The sequence below is a fragment of the Leuciscus leuciscus genome (assembly GCF_965113295.1).
Source record: "Leuciscus leuciscus genome assembly, chromosome: 19".
Lineage (NCBI taxonomy): Eukaryota > Metazoa > Chordata > Actinopteri > Cypriniformes > Leuciscidae > Leuciscus > Leuciscus leuciscus.
This window is the reverse complement of record NC_138743.1, coordinates 33,551,088-33,572,421: the sequence shown is the minus strand read 5'-3', so window position 1 is coordinate 33,572,421 and position 21,334 is coordinate 33,551,088. Positions and strand designations below refer to the sequence as shown.

At 38.6% G+C, this 21,334-nt stretch overlaps 1 protein-coding gene across 1 annotated transcript; it reads right to left on the bottom strand.

The window, feature by feature from the left end:
• Positions 1-173: 173 nt before the first annotated feature.
• snx3 (sorting nexin 3) lies at positions 174-21,268 on the bottom strand. Its single transcript, XM_082148031.1, has 4 exons — positions 21,051-21,268; positions 2,507-2,602; positions 2,091-2,215; positions 174-325 (listed from the first exon to the last, which is right to left on the bottom strand). Exons 1-4 carry the CDS (start codon positions 21,210-21,212, stop codon positions 220-222), a joined length of 489 nt encoding a protein of 162 aa, XP_082004157.1. The 5' UTR covers positions 21,213-21,268; the 3' UTR covers positions 174-219.
• Between the last annotated feature and the right edge of the window lie 66 nt (positions 21,269-21,334).

Below are 21,334 nucleotides of genomic sequence, written 5' to 3'. Positions count from 1 at the left end.
TAAAACCGTACTGTTGTAAAAGTGGAAGGGATACGATGACTAATTCTAGAACATTTTCAATCATTTGTCGTCTCGTGTTCTGCACAGGTGAATGTTTTGGACGCCCTATGGTTCATGCGAAGATTCTTTTCCAGGTAAGAATGATTCAAACCTTTCTTATTGCTTGTGGGCCATGTTTTTTTTTTTGTGTGTGTATGTGTGTGTAGAGTCCAGACCGGTTCAGGCTTGTCTAATTTTGGAAGGGGTGTAGGTTTTATCCACGGACTCATCCTGTAGGAACATGTGCAGGCAGCGCTCATTTTGGGCCAATGGATGACCAGCCACTCTGGAAAATCAGACCACAAAAGGCACATTAGCCATCATAAAAATATTATGCAAGGATGCACATTGTAGAGGGAGAGAGGGAGAGAGAGAGAGAGAGAGAGAGAGAGCGAGAGAGCGAGAGAGAGAGGAAACAACTTTGACCCCAATCAAGATGCAACTCTTAGATATTATTAGGAGGCTGTGACATTTTGCTGCATCTTTTTTCAGATCATAAATCATCCAGCTTGAATTTGATGAGAGATAATATAAAAATGTAATTACGCATATCTTTAAAAAAAGTAGAATGAGCCATCATGCTAATTAAACTAATTATTTTACCATTAGCTCTATTCCAGCTTCCAATGGAATAAAAAAGGACACTCACACCTCGAAAATTACATGATGCTCATGATGTTATAAGTCAAGATGACAGAGAATCATTTTCAGGTTTGGGAGAGGCAATATAAAGACATGCTGTACAAATCCACACACACACACATAGTCGAGAAGTATGATGGGCATGCTTCCCCCTTCCCCAGGTGCTATTAGTACCGAACAATGATATTTAATTCAGGAATTTTTGGTTGAAGAAAAAAAAAAAAAAAACCCATCTTAATTACCTCCATATCCTTTCTTTCTTCAAACCTAATTTACAGCTGTTCGGCTCGTATTAAAATTCAAACAGGTAGAGCCGGCACATTTGCACATGAAACAAAGATAATGGCAAAGTCTGCAATCACAGCAAATAATTACAATCGAACTGTAACTTTTATTGTCTCAGTCGTCGGGGGAACGGCACCTCGGATCAAAAATAAGCAGGAGTGCACACAACATCTTGTAGGGAAAAGGTATGCATGCCTGTAATTTCACTCGCAATTATCATAAATTACACATCAAAAATAAAACAAATGTAAAAAGTAAAGCTGGTGCACTTGTGGCCTCTCATCAGTTTTGATCATTCTGTAGGTAATTATGAGAGAAGGAAAAAAAGTGTGAGGGAAGACATCAGATGACACAAAGGCTGGCAAGTGTATGTTTTTCTCTTTCACTGAAGTACCTTAACCTAAAAACTCCAAATTAGCGGAAAGAAGAAAAACTCTTGTGTTATGTTATCATGATAACCGCTTCACTCTTCTTTATAGAAACAGTTCAGATGTGCTGAGGCCAAAAGAAGTGAAGAGGAAGGACTACGTAAATCTTGTCATATCAACATTAACTCAAATGCACTTAAGAACAAAATCGCAAGGATAAATAGTTTTATTCCCACAATGCATCATGGATACATACAGTGTCCTTCGATAATAATGGCACATTCAGTATGTGCAAAATAGGCTGTCACTTTTTTCTAGAATTTTACCAGATTATATTTTTGTGAACATTTTGAATGAAAGACTAATAGGATAAACAACAAAGAAATTTTTTTGACGTCATTTTGCTCATAATTCAGCTTTATAGGTTGTGAATATTAGTGAAGTACTTTAGCATTGAGAACTGAATGTTGGGCATAAAGATGCTGCAATACGGCAGTATAACAGTATAACATGGTGCTAGCATCTACAAAGTCATGAGCTTTTTGATAGAAGAATCTGCCAAATTAACAAAATATACTTAAGTCTGTAAAAATAAACCTGTCAATTGTTAAATTTGAAGTTAATTTTGTCCTGTTTTGTGATGTATAGTGATTTAGATGAATTGTCTTTTCCTACTCGCATGGTTCAACTGAATGTGAAGGTAAACCCAAAGATTAATGTGTCTGGTAAAGTTGTCAGGAGGATCTTGTGACTCACTTGTTGAGGAAATGTTCTAGGCCTTGCCGCCGTTCCTCGATGAAAGAGTCGTCAAATATACCATCATCCCCACGGAATGGGAGCTGCCTGAACAGAGCCTTTCCGGGAAGAGGAGGAACTACCACCTGTTTGAAATACAAGCACTTTACATACATCTCCAAATGCAATCATAGGTCTCTTACAATCACTTCAAACACCCATTACCTGAACTACAGAATCATTTCCAATCCAATGATTGAAAAAACAAAACAAAAAACACTACTACTAGATACTTAAATGTATCTAGTTGAACTGGACCCTTACAACAAGTCTGATAGTAAGCAGTAGGATGGAAGGATGATAAAATGCCTCAGTCTGAGCATTCATGCGATGTTCCAACCAAACCAACACTACTATCTCACTCATCCATCCTTCACCTTGCTTTCCCTCTCCAGCTCTCCTCTCAGCCACTCAAAGTCGCTGTATCTCCTCCGGACACGTGACTCCTTCAGCTTGAATATGGGGAGGTTTGTCTGTGGAGAACAAGAACGGACAAACAACATCAGACACATCACATCAATCTCAGATTAAGAGAGGCAGGTTAAAAAAAAAAATTAAAAAGACCTACAGTACATCTTTTATAAAAGTAGTTTGAAAACCTTTGAAACTTGAAAACAGTTTGAAGGACTGACAGTGCAGCTGAACAGCTTCAATACTTCAATGAAACCCAGTTCAGTATTAGAGTAAAGCATTAAATAAATAGGTAAAGTCCACAAAAAGGCCTACTGAGACACTAAAACAGGGTCACTGGAGAGGCAGATGTTTATGAAATAAAAGAACAGCCCGATGACAGCATTCAAGGAGAAGCTGAAGAGGCAAAAGGCAGCACAAGTAACAAACACACAGATGGGAATAAAAGTACAGATCAATACTCATACACTGGCTGATTTGGTCGAGGCAGACTCAAAACAGATGAATACATGGTGGAGGAGACCGTAAGTTAAACGAATGAATGAATGTGTGCTTTGGGGACAAAGTCTCACGTGGGCCCTAATTGGACAGGAAGAGTTGAAATGTTCATCGATCCTCAGTTACACCAAGACCATTCCTCACTCTCCCTCCATCTCTTCAGCTGCTTCCAAGTCATGTTTTTAGCCTTGAGAGGGTCCCTTCAGAAAACGTAGCTCTCTCCACACAATGAGGAACATTGATGAAATACTCACTACTTCAGCTTTCCCCCCATCTCTAATTTTTTTTTAAAATCTTTATCCATCTCTGCTTGTTTCCCCTTCTCTATCAATCTGACCCATATCTGTTTTTCTTCTAATCTCATTAAACAATGTTTCACTGAAGGTGTGCTCGCTAATTTTTTCTCATGGCGTTAGAAGTAAGTCGTCATTAAATTGTTAAGGAAGCTAAAGCGATAATAGTAACAAAAAAGATAGTAACAAAATTAGTTGTATTTAGCTGATCATGTGACCCGACCCATGATGGGTGACATGACAGGAGTCTCGTGTGAGTGAATCATTGGTAACATATTAGTAAATTACTGATTGCACCTTTTAATCTTCACTACCGTTCAAAAGTTTGTGGTCATTGAATTTTTTTAATACTTTTATTTAGAAAAGATGTACTATATTGATCAAAAGTGACATGAAAGACATTTATAATGTTACAAACAATTTCAATTTAAAATGAATGCTGTTCTTTTGAACTTTCTATTCATAAAAAAAAAAAAAATCCTAAAAAACTGTATCAGTTTTCACAAAATATTAAGCAGCACAACCAAATCCTGAATTAAGTTCTCTTTCGCTTCTTCATGCACTTGAACAGAAAAGAAACACACAAAATGATATCAAAATGCCCATCTTGGTGAGTATCCTAGTAAAAACAGTTGGTTATGGCTAAAGTGAACGTAAAGAGTTATAAAACACTCGTGTATCAGTATATTGGATATGCACCTCTTAAAGTGACAGCAGCATAATATTCCATAATATTCATATGTATCTTTCTTCTGTTGTATTTATGCAGGCCTGTTGAATGTTAAATGGATCCAATCCATGTTCAATGAAGATGATTTGATGATGCAGCAATAATCTATCTAACATATCTTAATGCATGCGGTGCATCCTTAATAAATTAACTTTTTATATAGGCCTTTATATTAAAATAGAACACATTTTAAATTGTAATATTTCACAATATTACAGTTTTTTTTTTACTTTAAATTTTCTTTTTTTATTACTGACTTTTAAACAGAATTGTAACTCTTTCCAAATATATAAATTCATCACAAGTTAAAAGGATAGTTTACAAGAAAACTTTTTGTGCACAAACCCCCCCAAAAATAACGACTTTATTCAACTATTAATTTTCTTCTGTGTGGGCCACTGAGTGAGTTCACGTAGTGTAACAGCGCAGCGCTTCTGGGTTGTACGTCAGAACGTAGGCTCTCTATTGGCCGACGCTAGTCATGTGTGTGATGCTGGCCAATGGTGAGCCTACGTTCTGACGTACAACCCAGAAGCGCTGCGCTGTTACACAAAAAGTATTCTTGTCGCTTGATGAACTTAAGGTTGAGCCACTGTAGTCACTTGGACTATTTTGTCTTTACTAACCTTTCTGGGATGGCAGATATCGATTACATAGAAGCCTTAGAGGAGTGAGCCAGCACTCAGATTTCATCAAAAATATCTTAATTTGTGTTCAGAAGATGAGCGAAAGTCTTACGGGGTTGGAACAACATGAGGGTGAGTAATTACTGACAGAATTTTCAGTTTTGGGTGAACTAACCCTTTAAGCGCAATGAGACGTGAAAGAGAACTTAGTTTAATACTCATGGGACGCGCAGTCTGACATCCAGCTTTCTGTGCACGTGCTTCGGATGTGTGTGCTCAGAAAACCATACATCAGAAGTTTAGACTGATATTGCTTTAAAACGCATGCAGATAATAAACTTTCATGATGATGAAGAAGTGCAATGTCACGTGAGCGTGATAGAGATGATAATCAATTCAAAATCAAACAGATGTTTTAGGTATGGAGACAACTGGTAGCCTGGAAATCCAGACCTAAATCTAAAAGATTAATGGTCTGGCGTCGACTAATGAAAATCATCCAGCTCGAGGGACGGCACCAAGCATGCATTTTAAAATCTCACTGCACGCAATTGGATAACACTACGACCAATCACAACATCGCTTAGCTACCAGCGGAGCTAACTGGTAGATTATACTCTTACCGTATCCGGTCGGCAAAACAGCAAAAACGTCCTTCTTGCAAAGGAACGATTCAAGCGGCGTCTTCTGTTCCTGTTTTAGATAAAAAAGCCAAGTCTAACTCGTTCATTGTAGCGGCCAAAGCCGTTTCAAACAACTGGTGTTCACCCATAGCCATCTTGCAATGTTTACTAATGACTTCGACGTCACAGCGCTGTCGTCATCTGTTTAGCTCGCCTCTGGCCCGCCTATATCAGATAACCCGATGTGATTGGTGCAGCTCAGATCGAGGGGCATATTTAATGAGCATCATTACTCGACACCAGAGTAACTCGCTGAGCAAATTCAACTTGTGCTCTCGTGAGAACTCTGGATTACCAGGGTAGACTATTGGAGGCAGGAGCTGTACAGGCTCCACCATCTTCTGGAAAGCGGGGCGGGGAACACCAGCTAATTTACGAAAACAGCATGTTTTTCCTTCCACTCAAAAATGCATTTAAAACATGATATAATAAATTATCTGTAGGGTTCAGACACATTCTGGGGACACCTGAGACTTGTATTACATCTTGTAAAAAGGGGCATAATAGGTCCCCTTTAAAAAGATTAATGATAGGTATAATGGACAAAAACAGTTGGAAACATTCTTCAAAATATTTGTTTGTGTTACGCAAAATATACAACTTAATACGACTTAATATGGCTTGACATAAAACATAAATCATACCATTTTGCACCAAAATGAGGGGGGCGAGTAAACAATGACAGACATTTTAATTCTGAAAACACTTGAGGTGAACTATCCCCTCAAGTGTTTATATCTTCTAACTTTTTCATTTAAGTTTCATTTTTATTTGCAGTAACCTAATGAATAATTTCTCTAACCTTACAGTTTGAATTTTTATAACCCTTGGACATTCCTTCAACCCACGCGGTCATATGAGACGGGGATTAACTCAACGGTTATGAGATCAGGGTAACTGCAGTGCTGAGGAAGCATTTAGTAGCAACCTTGCTGAGGTGCTCGCTAATACTGTGTGAATGGCTGGACCACTGGGTTTAGGTTCCACTAAGTAAGCAGGTCTAAAGAAGTTAATCCCCATGTCAATTGATCACGGTAACAGGTAATTTAATACACACACTCATGACAATAATGTCATAGTTTCGGGACTATTATGTGGTGTGCGGTCACACCGGAGGAAGAGTTAGCTAGTTATTGAACTGGATTAGTTCTTAGGCCAAGGGTGAAAGCCCATTTATCTAGAAAACTTCTTAAAATGAAGTTGAATAAGAAATGATAAGGACCTATGAAGGTGTCAATAGGTCAGGTTTTGTTTCTTATTTCACTCTACGGCTTAAGTGTTGTGTTAACAAGGTGAAAGAGATTGAAAAAAAGAGAAAGATTAAAAAAAATCATTCCAAATAAGTTCGTCATCTATTCCCCTTACTGCAAAAGAGGAAATCTGTCAGACTAACATCTTCTAATAGAGGAGCTATTTGAAGTCATTCAGGGCAGGGTACAATACATCAATGAAAACAAAGTCAATGGTCAATAGTAGATAACTTAAGGAATATTATTACTTTTTAAATATCCCTGAAGTACTTGGCAAAGGACAAGCTTACCAATTCTACAGCTGGTTTTAAAAAGTGGCCAATATTCTATCCTCACTGATATACTATGGACGGCTGAATTCCCTTCTTCCAAATGTCACTGAAACTGATATATAATACACTACTGAGGACAAGCTATTTGTGTGCCAACTTGACAATTTCAGTGTATTTTTGAGATGGTCCTCACTGCAGAACACGAAATCCAGGGATCTGGATCCAACTCCTCCCACCTTACATATACCTAAACCTACCCATCTCCACCCCCTGATCCCTAAACCCATCCCTAAACCTACCAATCTCCACCCCTTAGATCTGGATCCAACTCCGCCCCCTGGATCTCGTGTACTGCAGTGAGGTGCTACTGGTATTTTTGGCAGTCAGACAGGTATGTTCTATGCAACTGTTTTGCATAGTCACAAAACTCACTCCTCCACCATGAATAAATCGCCATTCGAATGCATGAGTTTTATAACTGAGGTGCCATGCAAATTTATTTTTATGGTTGTCCACATCAGAAAAAAAATTACCATCCGAATAGGGCTAAAATTGTACAATTAATTTACATCGTGCTTAAACGTTGGTTATAATGAAAAGTTTCGCGAGCGTGCAAAAACTATCTGAATTTTTCAAATTAACAACAATTCGGGGGCAGCAATTGCTTGAATTACGGGTTCATTATTATTCTTAATGAAAAGCACAACTAACCCTTTGCAGGTTCCCTATCAGAATTGGGTTTAAATCCAAAATATTGCCAAATGGGCGCTTTTATATTACGCTTTGAAACCAAATCTTCCGTCATCGTCTTGTCAGTCAGCTCAGCTGGCCTCACTCTCGTCACTTGATAAATGAAATCTGACTCCTGATGCTGATCTGTGCTACGACTCTTGTTTAGCTCATGTTGAATCAAGCAGACGTGTTCATTTTTTAAATTCTTAGTCTGTTCTCTAACTGAACTAAATTATTTGTATTACTATAAAAAAATCTAAACAACGGTGGGGGGCATTGCCGCGATGGGCAAGTGATGTAATCGGTGTGCGGCTGAACACAGTGTAACACCAACTATCGCAGCAAGCCTACTCAGCGCTTGTAAAAACACAATGTAAATAGAAACCCCCTCAATACAGTAAAACTGCACATTTTAGAGTGGCCTTTTATTGTGGCCAGCCTAAGGCACACCTGTGCAATAATCATGCTGTCTAATCAGCATCTTGATATGCCACACCTGTGAGGTGGATGGATTATCTCGGAAAAGGAGAAATGCTCACTAACACAGATTTAGACAGATTTGTGAACAATATTTGAGCGAAATAGGCCTTTTGTGTACATAGAAAAAGTCTTAGATCTTTGAGTTCAGCTCATGAAAAATGGGGCAAAAACAAAAGTGTTGTGTTTATCATTTTGTTCAATGTATGTACTCTATACTACCAATACTGCAGAAATGCTGGTACCGTCAACTTTTTTTTCTTTTTTCTTAGTACCAGGGCATTTGACATCCCTACAACAAGGGTCAAAAATCTTTATTAATAGATCTACCAATTTCTGTGTAGAAATATAATAATTATGCAGCCATCTTTCTAAAGTCATTAGAAATTTATTTATTTTCTTATTGATTGCTTGCCAAAAACTAAACGGAATACAAAAGTAATATTACACAACGAGCTGCATGATTAACACATCAGTCCTGTCCCTAGTGCAAACTTCACTGGAACAGTTGCATGCTATAGTTGACTACTTTAGGGGGTTGTTCAAATCCCTCACACCAAGTATGAGCAATAGTAATAGTGACGCTTGCAAGCACCACTAATTACACTTCAACAAAAATGCTGTGACGAGAGCAGTGTTGTATTTGTGTGCGTGTGCAAAGAGAAAGGAGGGGTACATCACACTGTGTACAGCTGCAGATGTAAACTCCAAAGAGTTTGACTGTCCTCCCCTCACTGCTAATGATCTCAATCAAACCTGAGACAAGCAAACAAAACAGCCCAACAAAGGGCCTGATTACCGTGGCAACCAAAGTTAACCACACAGACGGAAGCCCTTACACATCAAACACTCAATGAGCAGATGAAAACAGCCCAATTCATTAAGACAGCAGCCTTGCGCTGCGGCTAAGACGGGGCTTTTCAAGAGGTCCATCAATACCTGTGAGCATACTGGAGAGGGGAACGGTATGACATGATTAAACTGGCAGGTAATGAGACTCAGCGTTAGACGAGACGATCAAATGCTTAGAGACTCTCTGATGGTCAGCTATGTTCTCTTGGGTGGTTTTTATGTTAATTCTGTAAGCTCCGTGGGATATTTAATGATGTCTGTTTTTTAATTCTCTCTAGTTGGCCACTAACAGGACTCATTACAAACCAAGCCTTCTCATCATAAATCATAACACTGCGGCTAAACTTAAGAGCGCTGCGATAATGCATCAAGCAATAAAAGTTCCGTCTTCCATGTTAATCAGAGTTTTTGACAGTTGTGCATGTGGGAAATCAACACTTTGTTGATCACTTGGTTTCTATTAGTTTGCACTCAGTAGCCCTGCCCACAGGTGCAAAATCCTGCTCTTCCTGTACTTCTGCAATTCACCAAATGTTTTTTATTTTTATTTATCAAATTATATTATAATAAATTATACGTTTAAACCAACCGTGCCGCACAAGCCCTGAAAAGTGAAGCCAAAGCGTCTCGATCGCCCCCCCCCCCCGGTGACTGGTCCTAGTATAGGTCATAAACCCCACCTCCTCATGTTATTTAACGAGATGTGAGACCAACTAAACAATTAAATTACACTTAAATATCTTTTTTCCCCAAAGATGGCTTCTGTCATTTGCTGTAGTTTTTATCAATCTGATGTAAGTTCAAGTGTTTGTTTTTCAAAAAGGTTTGTTTTTAGTTAGTAAGTTACCTTGATGCTATAAAAACGGTGGTGTGACGACATGATTGACAGGTTCTCTGGGTGAATTAGTGTTACTTTTTAAATATGACTATGTGGTTAGTAGTTGTATTTACCTTATTTTAACAAGCCTCTTGTCGTACTGCAATCAGCAGACATCAAAATTGGAGCAGAACAGAGGAACAGGGCAGACAGAGGCCACTTAAAAAAGTGCAGGGGCGTGTGCTTGCGATTGATTCTGCGAGAGTGAGGGCGGGGCCTTGAAATCGCGGATTTACTTCCTGCTCGCCACCGCGCAGACTCGGGTCCCGAGATGGCCACCGCGCAGACTCGGGTCCCGAGATGGCCACCGCGCAGACTCGGGTCCCGAGATGGCCACAGCGCAGAGTCGGGTCCCGAGATGGCCACCGCGCAGACTCGGGTCCCGAGATGGCCACCGCGCAGACTCGGGTCCCGAGATGGCCACCGCGCAGACTCGGGTCCCGAGATGGCCACCGCGCAGACTCGGGTCCCGAGATGGCCACCGCGCAGACTCGGGTCCCGAGATGGCCACCGCGCAGACTCGGGTCCCGAGATGGCCACCGCGCAGACTCGGGTCCCGAGATGGCCACCGCGCAGACTCGGGTCCCGAGATGGCCACCGCGCAGACCCGGGTCCCGAGATGGCCACCGCGCAGACCCGGGTCCCGAGATGGCCAGCGCGCAGACTCGGGTCCCGAGATGGCCACCGCGCAGACTCGGGTCCCGAGATGGCCACCGCGCAGACTCGGGTCCCGAGATGGCCACCGCGCAGACTCGGGTCCAAAGATGTCAGCGCCATATCAGGACACTGGCGGCTTCACTTCTCACCAATGGAAGAGAGCGAAAGGGCGTCGTCCATCTTTTTTTTCAGTCTATGGTTTTAACCACTTGGTAGAATTGCCAGATGTTCCCTTAGGGATCATGCGCTGTGGAAGCGGGTCAAAGCATTCTCGAGTATAAATTAGCAGCTATAATTCATGTAGGTGATTTTGAAGTAATATTTTATGTCGATATACAATGGTTACATACTGTTAAAACTAATCGTAGTATTGATATATATCAAGACTGCTGACTCTATAGAACAATGGCAAGGAAAACTAACTTTACGGCGCTCTGAGAGTCCTCTAGTGGTTGGGAGCATTTCCGTTGTGTTGCGGCTTTATTTCATTGTGTTGTGGCTCATTTACGTTGTTTTGTGGATTCATTTCGTTATGGCTTAATTTCATTATGTTGTGAACTAATGTTTGCTTTTTAAATGTTGTTGTGTTGTGCACCACTGGGCCACCATATCCTATTCTTTAAAGATTTCTGAAATATTTTTTATCATGGTTCTGACAAAAATATTAAGCTGCTGTTTTCAACATTGATAACAACAAGAAATGTTTCTTGAGCACCAAATCAGCATATTAGAATGATTCTGAAGGATCATGTGACACTGATGACTGAAGTTATAATATAATAATGCTATAATGCTGAATATAATAAAGAATAATACTGAAAGTTCAGTTTTGCCATTACAGTTATTTTAAATTGCAAGAATATTTTACAACATAAGCACATTTTTGATCAAATAAATGCAGACTCGTTTAAAAAAACATTTAAGATATCCTACCGACTGCAAATATTTTTTTATTTATTTTTTTATAAAAAGTATGTGCACAAACAGACAGTCCTTTTTTTGGTCAGAATTGTGTCTACCCGAGCCATGTTGACCCACAGATTCTGTCTTCAAGATTTAGCAGGTATGGTCAAGGTATCAATACATCATTTTCTCTAAATGCTCCAAACAAAATAGGTTAAAAAACAACCTAAAAATGTCAAAATGAAAACAAAACAACCTGTCAAGAATGGGACAGACTGCCCGAGTAAGAAAAAGTCGGAGAGAGAGAGTGAGCGAGAAAGAGGGAGATACGGACTAGGTGCATTTTATGCACAACACCCAAAAATAGCCAATTGTGTGAAAGGTGCACTAAAAGCGCTCTTTCTTTTAGTCACTCTTCCACACTGTTAAAAGCTTCCACATGGCTTATGCCGATATGAGGAGATGGCAGAATCCCGGTCTCTCTCCTCTTTTTTAGATGCATGTGTGTGTGCTGGGGACAATGGTGTAGCCTCATTAGGAGGAGAGAGAGGGCAGTGAAAAAACAGCCGAGAGAGGTCACCTCACCCAGCGTAAGGGCTCTGTGCTGGCTATGCATTAGCTTTTAGCGAGTCGGATCAAGTCAAGTTTAAGAGAGAGCATTTCATCTCTCCGCTCTGCTCTCTCTTTTTCAAAATAAAAGTAGCAAAAATGGAAGCACAATGCCATCTCATCGCATCATAGCTCCAAAGAGAAGAGGACAGAGGGACAATGAGAGCACTCGCGCCCCACCACCATCATCCCCCTCCGTGTTCTACACACAAGTCGCTCTCTCTCACACACACACACGCAAGCAAACACACCCACCCACCACCCCAACACCCTCACTCTGGCAAAAAGCTGCCCCCTGTCTTTGTTCCAATAGCATCAACTCCCACTTTTGATACTGTCATCTCAAGTAGGATATGGTAGCCTTGATACAATATGCTGCCCATTACCATTAAAATAGTTGTCGGGGAGGATGCTGTAGACTTTGGATTACACTTGACTGGGACTGACAACCAGGCAAGCAAGCCATTTTTAGTAATGGCAGAAAGGGAGAGCGAGAGAGAGGGCTTTTTGGAAATTGGAAAAAAAGAATTAAAGGGGGATGACGAGGAGGAGGAGGTGAAGAAGGGAGTGAAAGATGGATAGGAAAAGAGAGTGTTGTATACAAAAACGCCGGGGGGGGTGGGGGTGGGGGGTGGCTGAGGATTCTCCTGTCTGTAAACAACACTGAATCCCAAAGTCTTCCCTTGGATGGTTTTCGTGCACAGTGGTCTCATCATGTCACTCAACTTTAGCAATGTAAACACAATATGGATTTTATAAGAAATGATATGAACAGAAGCCAACAAACAGAGCTTATATCAGCATATACTATCTGTGTTCCTGCTAATGTGCTGCGGTCATGTGAATATGAGCTCTAAATGTGTGTGACATACCCAATAAAACTATTCCAAGAACGCGTCCAAGTTACAAAGTTGCATAATCCATAAAGTGAAAGATTGTCAATATTCAGTTGCTTAAGGTATTAAAGTTACTTTCCTCATATTATGAGATAAAGCAACGGTTCTCTATTTGAATTTTTATTTTTTTATTTTTTTATTAGCAAAAGATGATACTTGACACACTGGGAAATTAGGCAGAAAACAGACCTTAAAGATGTAGTTCACCCAAAAATTCTGTCATTTACTCACCCTAATGTTGTTCCAATCCCGTTTGACTTTCTTTCTTTAGCAAAACACAAAAGGAAAGATTGTGAAATATTGTACTGCTCTCACTTTCCCATACAATAATGAATGAATGGGGACTGAGGCTTTCAGGCTTCAAAGAGAATGTAAAAGCACCATGAAAGCAGCATAAAAGTGGTCCACACAACTCGTGTGGTACATTTTCATGACTTCTGAAGCATATGATACACTGTAATAATAATCCAACTTCTATTTTGTTAGACACACTCTATTTTAAAGGTAGAAAAAAAAGGTTAAAAAAAAAGTAAAAAGTAAAGTCAACTTTTGTATGAGCAACTTATAATATTAAATATTGAAAACTTATGTCAAGTTTGGTGGTGAAGGTATAGGCCAGGGTTCCTCAAACTCGGTCCTGGAGGGCCGCTGTCCTGCACAGTTTAGCTCCAACCCTGATCAAACACACCTAGCTGTGAGTTTCTAGTGATCCTGAAGACATTGATTAGCTTGCTCAGGTGTGTTTGATCAGGGTTGATGCTAAACTGTGCAGGACAGCGGCCCTCCAGGACCGAGTTTGAGGAACCCTGGTATAGGCTATTGAGCATGCTTGGTTTGATCACTAAGTTCAGCAACACCATCTGAGGCAGAATCATTCCACCTTGCAATCACTTAAATTCTATTTAGTGTTTTTGAGGATGTTTTATTTTTAGTCACCACTCAACATTAGCATAAATAGTGTTCATTTTGTTTAGGTTTGTTCAATTAAATATCAATAACTGTGAGACCTTGTTTCTTATAAGTTAGAATAGTACTTTATTGGTTGCTTATTGGCAGCTGGTTGCTTAATTTTTTTAAGTTAACCCAGTGTTAGCTTTGTGTGAGCAACAGACACAATTCGGCACAACTTCGGCAACTGGATCATTGAGTCAGTCAGTAGCCACGTTTCCATTACAGATTTGCGCAAAACTTTTGCGATTTCCTAAATTTCAATAAAACACGATTGATAAATGACGGTGTTTCCATTAACCGATGTAATGCGACTGAAACGTAATTTTTTCCTCTAGTGATAAGTAGTTCCAAAAATCATGGTGACGGATGTTGGGAGGTTTACGTATATCCCAGCCACCGCACTAGCCATTATTTTTAATTGAAGGAGACGTAGGCATGTTATCCAAGCATTAATGGTAAGGAAGGACTCTTATACTTGGTAGCAGCTGCGTATGAGGCGTTTCTGGGTATTTCTCCCTCATATCTGCTTCGAGGTCTTGATTGTGGCATTTCTTAGTGGTTTAGAATCCAGTATTCCCGTAATTCTTTTGTCTTTTATGAGTTTAATAAAGAAATCTGTCTCGTCTTCTGTCCAAACATACTGCGCTGCGCCATCAACATTAAGTGAACTGTAAATGCGCAAAAACTGTTTCCAATGCAGTTTTGCGAAATATTCCTTTTTTGAACTGCCCGAAAAACCACCTCATGCAAGCGTAATTTGTTTTGCGATATATGAGAGTTTTTGAGAAATTGACGCGTTTCCATTGGGCGTATTTTCAATTCGCAATTTCAATTTGCGCAATTTGAAGGGTAATGGAAACGCGGCTAGTGAGATCACAAAAATAAAATCATTCAGCTTTGCTACTGTGGACAAAATCATCTGATAAAGATGCCCACAAATCAGATACTGCCACTGCTCACATGAACGTGCCAAAGAGAGCTGGGGCCGGTTTCACAAAGATAGACTTTGACTATGGCTTAGATATAGTAGATAGTCAGACTTCAGATAGACATCAAAATCAGACCGTTGAAAAAAGCACTTAAGACTCTGACTATCTTAAGTAGGACTACACTGCAATGCATTCTGGGTAAAATAAGACACTTTTCAAAACAAAAAACATGGCGGATCGAGTAAGCGCATTCAACCGCTCAGTGCAGTTTACCCCAGCGGAAAATATGTGTTTGTTGGAGGAGTATAACAGTTACAAGGACATTTTACTTGGGAAATTTAGCGGAGAATGTAGTAACAAGAAGAAATGTTTAAATTATGAGCCATTTTCCCTTTTCTTTTGGCTGTTTGTAATGTAACTGATTGTTACTGCTGGTTGCCAAGGTAACAGAGTCTTAGACCTAAGTTCGTTTTTTTGGTCTAAATTAAGTCAGTCTAACTTGCATTAGACTAGTCTATGAGCAAATTTAAGACTTGTCTAACACTATAGACCGGTCTAAAATAGCTTTGTGAAACCGGCCCCAGGGGCAGATGTCACGATTTTTATTGAACAATGGCTTCAATATTGGTCTGTTCCTCACACATAGCTATCATATGACTGCATAAAAATTGGAATATAGTGCACAAGTATGGATCTTTTTTTTTTGTCATTGTGGAACTTTAGTCCTGATTCATTATGTTGAAAATATTTACATTTTGCATTCAATGGAAGAAAGAAAAATCATAAGCTTGGGTAAATCAATTTTACCTTTTACGTTACAGATGGAAAAAAACAAACACACAGAACTTTAAGAATCCTGCACTAACTGAACTGAGGAAGAGATATGCCCATCCTGAGACGAGACCAGGAGGAGATGACGGGGGATGGGCACGTTTTGTGCCATCCAGTGGGGGTTTGGCAGGGGGTTAAGACGAGGTCTGCACCCCCATAGTCATTCACACGTTCCACTCTAAAAGAAGGGATTAAGAAGCTTCTCGCTCCTTCTCCAAGACACACACACACACACACACACAAATATGGCTTGGCTTCTTTCTCTCACTTACCATGCCAGGATCATCTATGGGATGTGGGATATGACGATGGAAAGGATAATGGTTGGCCACTGAGCAAAAGAGAGAAAGCGTGCATGGATGGTGCGAAAGAGCCTAAAAGAAAGATAGTGCCCTTGGCACACAAAAGCATGTAATCAACACAGGCAGTGTTACTATGACAAATACAAACAGAATCTCTTTATCTCCTCGCATTGTTGCGATTGGAATACTTCAGAAGCAAATCAAAAGTTGACAGCTCCGCTCTTTCTCTCGGTCTTGAGGGCTAGAGCGAGAGAGCGATAGCGTGAGAGGGATGTGTGGGGTGTTCCCTTATGCAAAACAGGGTCACCGCCGACTCAGAGACACACAATAATACTGATTACACGCATATGCTAATTATTACACGCTAATCAAGTACAGTAGCTTTAGATTTGGGCTAATGGCAGGCGCTGGCTCGCTCTGTAGGCAGGAGAAAGCTAAAAATACTATAGGAAAGCTGGGAAGACAGTGGCCTATTAGCAGACGCAACAGCACCTGTCACAACTTATCAGTTGTGGAAAATGACTGCTTAGGACAGTAAGGGGATGTGACAATGTCTTGTCTTCACCTCCGCCTCCTTTAAGCAAGAGCTTCATTTTTAAAAGTATAGCATTTCAAAGGAGAATTTAGGCTATTTAGGGAAGAAAAAGTGGGAAGAGTTTCAACAACAATATCAGAGTGTCTGATGAGCATTTAGTCTTTCGTCAAAACTTCTGAAGGTAAGAGGACTTATAGAAGTATTGTTACAAATGTATCAAGAATAGAATTCTAGAACAACACACAACTGTGAACTGAATTTTTTCTCCACCACTTTCATGCAATGTCACAATGTTAAGCTGCGGGGACAGCACGTGCCTTGCTCAAATGCACAATCGTCATAGTCAGTGCAGCCTTTTGTTTACCAACCCAAATCTTTAACCACTTGGATGACTTCTAGAACACCAGCCCTAACTAGGCCACACACTTACACCAAGGTCAAATGTCACAAATGTAACGTTCACACTGACAGTCATTTGCAGTAACAAATGCAGTTAATAACGTATTTAAAGTCATTTAAAATAGAAAGCACAACAACTTTGAAGAATCGAGTGTTATGTTGAAACACTAAATAGAAACACTAGAAGACGAGAAAATTACACCAAAGAGTCAAGAAGTCGGACAGTTAACATAGCATTACATCTGACACACAAAAAAAAAAAAAAAGAGGAATATTTTTAAAACCATCTTTAGATGCAAACTGTGGTAAATAGTGTGTGTGTGTTTTTCTTTGTAAAGATAACTTTGGCCGCATACATGTAGTCTTTGTATTTGACGGAGAAAATATATTACGGAAGAGTAAAATGAACGAAGGTCAAAGTTAAATCAATTGTTCCCATTTTTAAAAGCGTTCACAATACTGTATTATTCTATTCCTTTCATATCTGCAAGTACCAAGATGTTTTGCTTTTAAAATTTGCCAGTTTAGTTGTCCATTCACAGCATCCCTGGATATCTGAATTACATGTACCATAACAACACTTTTTTACCATAATGTTGGAGATAAAAAAAAAGAAAAAAAAAGAGGGTTGTATGTATGCTATTTGGGCTGTCAGTCATTCATCTGTTGTAAGATCCAATCCATGCATAACAGTACACACACACACACACACACACACACACACACACACACACACACAAAGAAATGCAAAAGAGATGACGTGTGTCTTTCTCTCACTATTCTAAACTTCCTCTTACATTACAAATAATTTAGCCAACAAATCACGATTGTAAGCAAGGCTTGACAATAACACCCGCCGCCAAATGCAGGTGGATTTACGCAGCCACTCCTACTAGCAACTTTGGCGGGTCGAATTTTTATATATACAGTACAGGCCAAAAGTTTGGAAACATTACTATTTTTAATGTTTTTGAAAGAAGTTTCTTCTGCTCATCAAGCCTGCATTTATTTGATCAAAAATACAGATTTTTTTTTTTTATATTGTGATATATTATTACAATTTAAAATAATTGGTTTTCAATTTATTATACTTTATTTATCATTTATTTCTGTGATGCAAAGCTGAATTTTCAGCATCATTACTCCAGTCTTCAGTGTCACATGTGACATCCAGTCTATCACATGATCCTTTAGAAATCATTCTAATATTCTGATTTATTATGAGTGTTGGAAACAGTTCTGCTGCCTAATATATTTGATGAATAAAAGGTTAAAAAGAACTGCATTTATTCAAAATAAAAAAATATTTTCTAATAATATAAATCTTCTTTACTATCACTTTTTATCAATTTAACACATCCTTGCTGAATAAAAGTATTGATTTATTTCAAAAGTAGTGTATATTGTTGTTACAAAAGATTTCTATTTTTAAAACATTTGCTTCTTTTTTTTATATATATATTTTTTACTTTTTATTCATCAAAGTATCCTAAAAAAGTATCACAGGTTATGAAAAAATATTAAGCAGCAGAACTGTTTCCAACTTTGATAATGAATCATCATATTAGATTGATTTCTAAAGGATCATGTGATAGACTGGAGTAATGATCCTGAAAATTCAGCTTTGCATCACAGAAATAAATGATAATTTAAAGTATAATAAATTGAAAACCAATTATTTTAAATTGTAATAACATATCACAATATTACAGTTTTTTTCTGTATTTTTGATCAAATAAATGCAGGCTTGATGAGCAGAAGAAACTTCTTTCAAAAACATTAAAAATAGTAATGTGTCCAAACTTTTGGCCTGTACTGTAAATTTTTCAATTGTAGTCTTTAAAAAAGGCATTTGAAATAATAAACTAAGTGCAATGTAGTGTTGTCAAAAATATCGGTTTTCCGATATCGATACTGAAATATCTGAAATGATTCCAATGCTCATTTTCCGCAAAAACTATCCCAACAGACGCTCGCTGACGGCCCACCGGTGTCGGCTTGGTGTGTCCCACTCCCAGCCTTTAAAGTGACAGCAGCTGCCAAATGATGAGATATTAAACATATCTATATGGCAGTTTTCTTCCATGGTATATCAATATCAAAATTATGGCCAGTGAAAATGCCGAGAGGCTAGTAACTTTGGAAAACCACTAGCCACAGTGGTTGGTGAGCAAAAAAGTGAATGTCAAGCCCTGATTGTAAGCATTTTGTCAGTGCAAATATCGGAAAGCTGATTCATGTCTTAGGAATGACGCGTGTAAGTGTGGGAAATTTCACAATAAACTGGATTTACTTCGTGAATTCAGATGAATTTTATCATGACACAAATCCCTGAAACATGCAAGAAAGTAATTCTGTTTAAGTTGGGTGCATGCACAGACAAGAATAAGGAAAATAAATAAATAATGCATTTTAATAGCAAACTGAAAGGTTTCACTTAGTAAAGATGATGTGAACAGTACTTTAACGTCAACCAGGTTCATAATTATCGTTATAAGACCCATTATCTTGGCGTTGCACATACAGGGGTGTGGTCACACACATACTATCTACACACACATAACTAAACAGCTTGAAACTCTTGTCTCAAAATTCTGCTTATTCTCATGTCATTTGTAGACATCCCTACTAAACTAAGTACTCCACTGCACAACATAAGTTAGATGATCATTACATTGTCAGGCTTACAAAGGTTTTAAGGTCAATGTCAAAAAGAATAATTAAAGGGATAGTTAAAAATATACACTACCGTTCAAAAGTTTGGGGTCAGTAAGATTTTTTAATGTTTTTAAAAGAAGTCTCTTCTGCTCACTAAGGCTGCATTTATTTGATTAAAAATACAAACAAAAACAGTAATATTGTGAAATATTATGACAATTTAAAATGACTGTTTTCTATTTTGATATATTTTAAACTGTAATTTATTCCTGTGATCAAAGCTGAATTTTCAGCATCATTACTCCAGTCTTCAGTGTCACATGATCCTTCAGAAATCATTCTAATATGATGATTTGATGCTCAAGAAACATTCATTATTATTATCAATGTTGAAATCAGTTCTTTGATGAATAGAAAGTTCAAAAGAACAGCATTTATTTAAAATAGAATATTTTCTAACATTATAAATGTCTTTACTGTAACTTTTGATCAGTTTAACTCATCCTTGATGAATAAAAGTATTGATTTATTTTATTTATTTCCCCCCAAAATAAAATAAAAATTCTTACTTTTGAACGGTCGTGTTTAATGTTACAAAAGCTTTAGATTTCAGATAAATGCTGTTCTTTTTAACTTTCTATTCATCATAGCATCATGAAATAAAAATGTAAATAACTGTTTTCAACATTGATAATAACCAGAAATGTTTCTTGAGCATCAAATCATCATATTAGAATGATTTATGAAGGATCATGTGACACTGAAGACTGGAGTAATGATGCTGAAAATTCAGCTTTGATCACAGGAATAAATGACACTTTACTGTATATTCACATAGAAAACAGCTGTTTTAAATTGGAATAATATTTCACAATATTACTGTTTTTGTTTGTATTTTCAATCAAATAAATGCAGCCTTGGTGAGCAGAAGATACTTCTTTTAAAAACATTAAAAATCTTACTGACCCCAAACTTTTGAACGGTAGTGTATATATATATATTTTTAAAAACCTGTATGATTTTCATTCTTGCTAATGAACAGAAAAGAAATGAGATTTTAGGCTAAATGTCAAGTACTGACAGCTTCAGTCACTTGTCACTTCCAATGGATCTGATTTCTATACAATTAAAGTGACAGTGTATTGAATGACAGCCTCAGGTACATCTCCTTTTGTGTTCCACAAAAGAAAGGAAGTTATTTGGGTTTGCTAAACATGAGGGTCTGTAAATAATGACAGTTTTCATTCCTGAGGGAACCATTCCGAGCACATAACCAGAGTGAGACTTGCAGTCCACATTTGTGATAAATCAAAATAAAGACGAAAACAGTTAACGTTACGTTGTCATGGAAATATTTATCAAGCCATCAAGATAAACAAAGTTATACCTGGAAGCACGAGTAACCAAAAGTCGTGGTATTCTTAACATAAATGAACCACACTGTGATATGTAACGTTACCATTAGCACTCCTTTCAATCAAGTGTGTTTAAGCATTAGTAAGATCAGTGTGTGATTGTCTGGTCTGGTCAGGCCAGCATTGGCTGCTCACCTTCAGTCTGATCTCATATGTCGTGAACCTGTTCCGACCGACGCCAACCGTCTCGGGGTTGGAAACATCAATCTCTAGAAAATTACTCGGCGGCCCATACGCATCGTTCAGGTTTTGTGGTTTAGTATACAGCCTTCTCGTATCTGCTATGGCCTCAGCCATCGCTTCCCGTCACAGGTTTGAGCAAACAAGCAGCTATCGATTGCACTTCCGATCAGCTGAGGAACAGCTGACATGTGACATACCAACACGGTCACGTGGCAATATTCTTAGGCTTTGATTGG

What these genes read in the sequence shown, in the direction of transcription:
- snx3 (XM_082148031.1), bottom strand. Translation starts at nt 21,212, where the DNA reads ATGGCTGAGGCCATAGCAGATACGAGAAGGCTGTATACTAAACCACAA. An exon ending in AGCTGGAGAGGGAAAGCAAG is followed by an intron (nt 2,216 to 2,506) that starts GTGAAGGATGGA and finishes TATTTCAAACAG; the next exon opens with GTGGTAGTTCCTCCTCTTCC. An exon ending in CTAGAACATTTCCTCAACAA is followed by an intron (nt 326 to 2,090) that starts GTGAGTCACAAG and finishes CTGATTTTCCAG; the next exon opens with AGTGGCTGGTCATCCATTGG.